The sequence below is a fragment of the Pelmatolapia mariae genome, linkage group LG12, assembly GCF_036321145.2.
Source record: "Pelmatolapia mariae isolate MD_Pm_ZW linkage group LG12, Pm_UMD_F_2, whole genome shotgun sequence".
In the NCBI taxonomy this organism is placed as follows: Eukaryota; Metazoa; Chordata; class Actinopteri; order Cichliformes; family Cichlidae; genus Pelmatolapia; species Pelmatolapia mariae.
Window position 1 is genome coordinate 37,279,225 of NC_086237.1, and position 7,056 is coordinate 37,286,280.

Consider the following 7,056-nt stretch of genomic DNA (forward strand, 5'->3'; position numbering starts at 1 on the left):
GTTGTGGAAGCGGGAGGCTTTCAGCTGGTTCTTTAATAAACAGCTGCTTTTCCCGTGAAATAGCCACAGAGGGAACATCTCGTTAACATTTATCTGTTTCAACACGAGAGAGCATCCGAGTATTTCTTTTCTCTGAAGACAGAATCTCAAATGTCACATCAGCATCGCGTGCGCGCGCACAGACACACACGAGAACTGTGTGATAAAAATCTCAGAGCTTTAAAATTGTATGTGCACAACTAAAAATACACCTTTCCCTGATGTTTCTAGAATAAAACGCGATGGAAACTCCAAATATGAACCTTAATACTAATTTTTCATTATTAAGATTAGGATAATTAATTTACATGATCCAAGCATTTACAACAGTCACGTCGTTATCCTTTTTACAGTAACAGATGCAGTTGAGTCTCTAAGTATTTGGACATGGCCCTGTTTTGTTTTTTTTTTTAAAAATATTTATTTATTTATTTTTTACTACCTTTACTGCAGGACCTTCAGCAGCTGGTTGATTTGAGGTGTGCTTTCAGTTTTGTCTTCAGTCACTGAAACTTAAGCTCTACTGTGAAATCTTTTGCCATTTATTTTCCTTGGGAATATCTTGGCTTGCTTTTATAGTATGATTTGCCTCATTATCTAATGGCACTGTGAACCTCCATTCATTCAATTTTTCAGCATTTGACTGCATGAATCCTAGTAGAGCGTATAATTAACATAAACAGAAGAGTTATGGCTGTCCTATTGTTTCATTTTACATAACTGCTGTTTCCTACCATGATGACGTCTGTAGTGCATGGGGCAAAGGCATACTAACTGGACTGTGCAGGAGCCAGGCTGGCCTGGCATTTCAGGACTACAGCATATAAATGACTGGCTTCAAGGAGACAAGAAGGGTCCTATCTATAGAGGTTTATTTGTAGCTCTTTATCCAACCAGCCACACCACTGGTTGTTGTAAACTTTGCTTTGATCTGGGTCTAGAAAGAGTAAGTGGAGGCGAGCTGCCATTTGTTTTCTGTTACTCCTAGGAGGTAAGCGCTTGTATAATGCTTTATTAATGTTGGGTCAGCTGGCTGGAACTGATAGTTCCTTTTGTTTTCTTGAGATCTTGACAGAAAAGAGTCAACTGGACTTCTTTAGGTTCTTGATGACGTTTCACCTCTCAGACAGTCATTGCTCTCATCTGAGATGCTTCTTTGGTTCTAAAAACAGAATGTGGAGAGTTCCAGATGTTTAACCCCGAGTGGGGGTTTGTCTCCTTGGACATTCATGGGTGTCATTGACCCACAACTGATCCAGTCATAATAGTAGTAGCAGGGTGTGTGTGTACATGTTTAGACGTCTTTGCAAGGAAAGAAAATTGGGATGCTACTATACTTGTGGGGACCAACAGCCACTTAAAAAATGTCCGTCCCCACGAGTTTGAAGGCATTTTTGAGGTTCAAAATATGGTTTTAGTGTCAGAGTTACAATTAGGTTATGGTTAGGTTTAGGCTGAGGGTTAGGATTAGGCATTCATGTTTGATGGTTAGGGTAAGCGGCTAGGGAAAGCATTATCAATGAGGTGTCCTCACTAAGATATGAAAACGAATGTCTGTATCATTTATCTATTTTACTTTATGTGGCATGTTGTGAGAGTAAAACATGAACTTCAAGAGCCTGCTGTTCATTCATGTGATTCGAATCATGGGACTAAACCTTTCATCATCCCAACGCTGCAACAAAAATCCCCTCATGAAGTCGTTCTATCAAGACTTAAATCAGTTGTTTCAAAAAGTAACATAAAATAATGTTGGTTAGCTACACTGGAGTCAACAACAATAAGCTTTCCTCAAAACAAGTTCACCTCTTTTAAGAAAATAACACTCTAAGGGCTCAATTATAGAAAAGCTTGACTTGATATAAATGATTTTTTTTGTAAAATGGATCCAATAAAAAAAACCTCCAGCAGCTGGATTTTAGTAGTGTGTTTTATGGCTCAGTTTTCCTTTAAATACTCGCCGTGGATCACAGTGTGGACTCTCACACTGTAAAAACTTCAATCCGAGAGGATTCAGTCTGTCACGTACTCAGACCCAAACCTCTGATCGCTCATTCTCACTCATTCCGTTATCTCCTCCGTAATGAAATAATAGTCAAATAAAACTCTCTCATTTTGCTGAGGGGTCCTCCGGGAGCCTCTTAAGGACCCTCAAAAGTCCCCAGACCAAAGTTTGGGAGCAGTCGGTCGGGTCCGAGTTTACAGGCTGCGGTAATGATGCTTGTTTGTCCAGCGGTCTGTAAATCACACCAAAATTAGAGTTGTCACATGATTCACTGGAGACACAGCAGACCATCACTAATACCTCTGTACCGTGGAGACACTCGCGCGATCTATAACACCGAAATGAAACGCACGCACACACTAAAACCAGCCTGCAGAGGAGATAAAAGTAGCTTTAAACTGATACAGACCATCTTTAATAGGAGCCTCTGGAGTTATGACTATGAACTGCAGACCCACAAAGAGACCATTTAAAATAGTGATACTAGTGATAATAATAATTTCTTAATTTATTACTGTTTGTTTATTTATGTTTGTGATCAGTGTTGGACAAGTTACTTTGAAAAAGTAATTAGTTATAGTTACTTCTTCAAAAAAAGTAACGGAGTTAAAATATTCTAAAATTATAAGTGGGGCAAATTATTGACAGCTGCCCAATCCACAGAGATTTTTGTTACATTAACCTTGTGCTGACCCAATGTTGATGATGGTGTGATGAAAAGCAAAAAGATCTCAAATTACTTCTTCCTTCCTTTTTTTTTATTAAGACCTACAGATCAGTGTGATTCGGAGTTGTAGGCATTTGTATTTTTCATCCTGTGGCAGAATAACATTACAGACATTGAGAAGACTAACTTGATTTTTAAGGCTTTGTAGTCAAACTCGTTTCTGTAACCCAAACTTCAGTATTTAAAAATTCACCCAGTTAAATCCAGTGTATTAGCATTCAAAACACTACAGATTACTCAGCAATGTTTAGCATGTAGCTAACACATGCTCTAAAAGTACCTTGACATTTCAGTTTGCTGTGAACAGACAGTTCAAAAAATCCAGACGACTAATTAAACACTGAATATATCATAACACTATAATAACATATAACTAATATTTGGAACGACGCTGATGAGAGTCACAGCTGACTGTCATCTCTGTCACTTTGCTGGACAGAAGGGGCAGGAGTTATTCTTGCTGGACTGCAGCCACACCTGGATACAGTCTTTGTGGATGGTGTGAGAGCAGCTCAGTGGGTGGCGGCTTTCTGGGTCCACATGGTTCTGGCACATCAGGCAGAGTTTACGGGGCCCGGCAGCGTGTCCACTTGGTGCTGCTCTCTGAATGGGATTCGTTGGCCTCTGGATGGGGCCTGGGGGAGTGGGCCGGCTAATGGGCCCCAGGGCTGACCTCTCGTTTTGGGCCAGCCTGAAGCCAACCTGCTCGATGACTTCCTCCATGGACATGCCGGCCAAGGTACCACGAGAGCTTTTCACCTGCTGGAGCAGAGACGTCAGCTGAGCCCTGTTGCATTGTGGGAACCTCGCACCGAGCTTCTCCAGGACTTTGTCCAGTTTGCCTGCCGGTGCAGAGGAAGCTGCAGTAGTAGCTACAGCGTGGGGTGGTGGGGAAGGAGCTACAGGGTGGGTGGCCTGAAAGGGGGGAGAGGGGGACAGACTAGGAGGGGGAGTCACCCTCACTGGGCCTCTGATGTGAGGCAGAAGCTGAGGGGGAGGCTGGTCCTGCAATGATGGGGAGGGTTGGAAGTATTGCTGGGGTGGGTGGTGGTGGTAAGGGGCACGGTACTGGGGATGGTGCGGGTGAGGGTGATGGTGCTGCTGCTGCTGTTGGTAATACTGTGGGTGCCTCTGCTGTTGGAGGGGTCGATGAGCTGGGTTTGAAAGAGGCGGGGCCATGATGTGTGGCTGAACCAGTGACTGCATCACCTGATCGAATCGCAGCTCAGCCTGGTCGAGAAAACGCGTAATTACTAACAGAGCTGATGACAAGCAGTCGTCTATGGAGGAGCATATGTAGTATTTATCAGTATCTTTCACAAAGGAATAGAGATAGAGAAATAGAAATAGAGAAATCTGATAACATAGATGGGAGAGTGGGATGGACATGAAAACACAAGGTGAAAATAAGTCTCTAAACCCTTTCTATCATGACGAAACAGAAATAAAGATTTAAAAAGGTGAACAAATATGGGAACTAATACAATGTAAAGTAAATAAAGAGGGAAATTAAAGCCTCAAGTTGATACAATGTGGTACATTTAGTAGTATATTTATTTCATTGAATTCGCTTGAGTCTCTCACCATGGGAACCTGCGGTAAAGAAGGCACATTGATCCTAGGGAGGGACTCTAACTCTCGCCCCTGGTGAAGCTGCTGCAGAACCTCCTGGAAGCGACTTTGGAGCTCAGCCTGGTTCCTCCTGACCAACACTTCTTTCTTCTCCCACTTCTGTCTCTCATGAGAATACTGCTGTGGAAACTCCACCCTGAGTGCGTTCAGGTATTGCCCCACCTAGGACATAATCAGTCTCATGATTATCATTACTTATATAAATAAGGTGCCTGACAGATTATGATTTGTTTATCTAGAACTTCAGAAACATTCTGGGGTCTAAACCTCTTTCAGCCAGGCCTCAATGCGAGCCATGGCTACGTCTCTCTGCTTCTCCACAGCTGCGATCTCGTCCTGCAAGGCCTGAAGCTGAGCTTCCTGTGCTTCCTTCCTCACTCGCTCCATCTCCTGCCTCAGCTCCTCCAGCTCCTCCTGCCACCTCCGTTGTTCCTCACTTTGCTCTTCTGTAAGCGCTGTCATCTTTTTTTCACCCTCCTCCAGCTCTTTGGCCAGCCTGATTGCCAGAGGAAGATGAACAGAGAAGAGCAGAGTTAGCAAGCAGAAAATTATTTTGTAACAAATTCCTCTTTTTAAAATTTAAATATATTGTAGTTTCTTTAATTTTCTGTCAAAAAGAATTAAGGCATTATCTTATGTTTTATAAAAGTGTGACTTTAACAGCGATTTTAGAACCTCATTTCAGCCTACCCATATTGCCATATCACAGATATATCACTGTAATCATATGTTGCCCTCTCAACCTTGAGGTCGAGGTCACTCCAACTGGTCCAACATTTTAAATAGATGCACCTATGGTATCAATTTTAAGCTTGTATGTTACCTTGTTCTCGAGGCAAACTTAGGTGTTCAGGTCTAACATCATCTTAACTACAGGCATCGTTAATGTACAGTCTATGATCACAATGCAGCGATACAAAGTGAACAGAGTTTGTTTTGTTGGGAATATGGTGGGAATATGGTTTAAGTCTTGCCTGTTCTTCTCCTCCTCTGCTCTGTTTTTCTCAGTGGTCATCTCTGCTTTCTTGGCTAAGAAGTTCTTCCTGGTGGCCTTGGAGTTGTTCAGCTGCAGTTTCACTCGCAGAGACTCCAGTTTGTCCAGTAGACCCTGAACACACACACACACACACAGTGGTCAATCCCACAAAAGATTCAGAACCATAAACACATGCATGCATTGCATAGCTGTGTGTGTGTGTGGTGTCTCACCTGGTGTTGCCGAGTGGCCTCCTCCTTTCTTTTCTGCAGCTGTTGTTTGTACTTCTCATGTTCCACCTCTTCTTGATCCTGTTTTTTCAATAGTTTGTCGTACTGCTCCATCAGGGTGGAGCTGTACTGAAACACGGCCTCCACGTGACTCTCCCAGTCGGGCTCTGTGCTGACACTGGACTCTGCTGTCATGCTGTCTGTCTGCACAGCCTGGGCCCTGTGTTTCAGATCTACAAAAGACAACAAGGAAACAACTTATTAGGTACAGAAGTAGTTATGGTAACAGTGAGACTTTAAGGAGTTTAAAAAGTAGTTTATGGTTTCTAAAATCTATTGCATTTTTGTAAATTGCCAAACTGCCACACCACACTTAACAAACCTGGTACAGCAACTAAACAGCCTGTGAAATACAGTTTCTATTTAATAAAATGTTTTGTCTACAAGTAAAAACACAGTGAATTTACAGCTTTATAGAGCTTCAAACTCAATTTCACATTCATAAATAACCATTTCTAGCTACAAAAACTCTTTAACGGCGAGTTCACTGCATTTCCTCTTATCTGGACCACATTATTTGAGTCTATCAAAGACCACTATGTGCAGACTTCTCAAATTCCCCTTTCATCTAGAAAACACGACACCAGATGTTGTTAAGCTCCACCGGGTATTCTTCACTGTTCAGCTGTCATTGTAAAATTCCGGCGCTTTACCTGTCACTCCCATTTTGGCGAAATCCAGTTCAAGGTCCAGGTCCAAGTCCGGGTCTCCATCCTGTATTACATGATGGTCTTCCGCTTTATCGTCTGAACCCTCAATAGCCGTTTCCGCGCTAGCATCCATGCTAAAAGAACTACAAAAACGAAACTTAAAGTCTTTTGGATTCGCTTTTCTAACTTGACACAAACGTTACGTGTTCTGTAAACACCGAGCGAACTTACAACAACGTAGTGAGCTCCAAAAAGGCTCTTTAAAATAAAACTTCAGCGATATCAGCTGCCGTTAGGATCCTGTTTACACCTGCCGCCAGCTACGAATGTGTGCACCCCTAAATGTAATCCGGCTGAAACGCTTCATCTGTCCAGGGGCTCCAAAACAAAGATCTTCTATGTAGGTAGATAATTAGGTAGAAATATTTATTTATCTATTTATTTATTTGCACAGGGACATATAGATATAAAACTACAACTACATAGATGCGACAGGAGTGGCAGAATTGAAATGTAAAAGCTGGTGACTTTGTAAGGAATAAATTCATAATAATTAGAACTGTTATTTGCTACATTGTTATTTTTAAAATATAAGAAAATATAATATTGTTTAAGTAACAAAAATACTTTTAAAAAAGGAATAAATCACTAGATGCTCAATTTGGATGTATTTTTAAAGAATAAAGTCGCAAATTATTTCTTTATTTTTCCCCTGACTAGTTGATGTAATTAAGTAT

General features: G+C 41.7%; 1 protein-coding gene across 2 annotated transcripts; it reads right to left on the reverse strand.

The window, feature by feature from the left end:
* Positions 1 to 2,800: 2,800 nt before the first annotated feature.
* rnf214 (ring finger protein 214) lies at positions 2,801 to 6,644 on the reverse strand. 2 transcript variants are annotated; one of them, XM_063489733.1, is made up of 7 exons: positions 6,551 to 6,612; positions 6,323 to 6,462; positions 5,613 to 5,842; positions 5,378 to 5,511; positions 4,671 to 4,899; positions 4,356 to 4,565; positions 2,801 to 4,001 (listed from the first exon to the last, which is right to left on the reverse strand). In XM_063489733.1, the coding sequence occupies exons 2-7, from the start codon at positions 6,450 to 6,452 to the stop codon at positions 3,195 to 3,197; spliced, it is 1,740 nt and encodes a 579-aa protein (XP_063345803.1). In that variant the 5' UTR covers positions 6,453 to 6,462; positions 6,551 to 6,612; the 3' UTR covers positions 2,801 to 3,194. The 2 variants fall into 2 exon arrangements, with proteins under 2 accessions (XP_063345803.1, XP_063345802.1); XM_063489732.1 differs by having other exon boundaries at positions 6,323 to 6,644.
* Positions 6,645 to 7,056: the final 412 nt, after the last annotated feature.

Bases quoted from the DNA above. Each gene is read 5' to 3' on its own strand.
- rnf214 (XM_063489732.1), bottom strand. From the start codon at position 6,452: ATGGATGCTAGCGCGGAAACGGCTATTGAGGGTTCAGACGATAAAGCG. The intron at 5,512-5,612 runs GTGAGACACCAC...GTGTGTGTTCAG, and splicing joins AGGCCACTCGGCAACACCAG to GGTCTACTGGACAAACTGGA. The intron at 4,900-5,377 runs GCAAGACTTAAA...TCTGGCAATCAG, and splicing joins GCAGAGGAGGAGAAGAACAG to GCTGGCCAAAGAGCTGGAGG.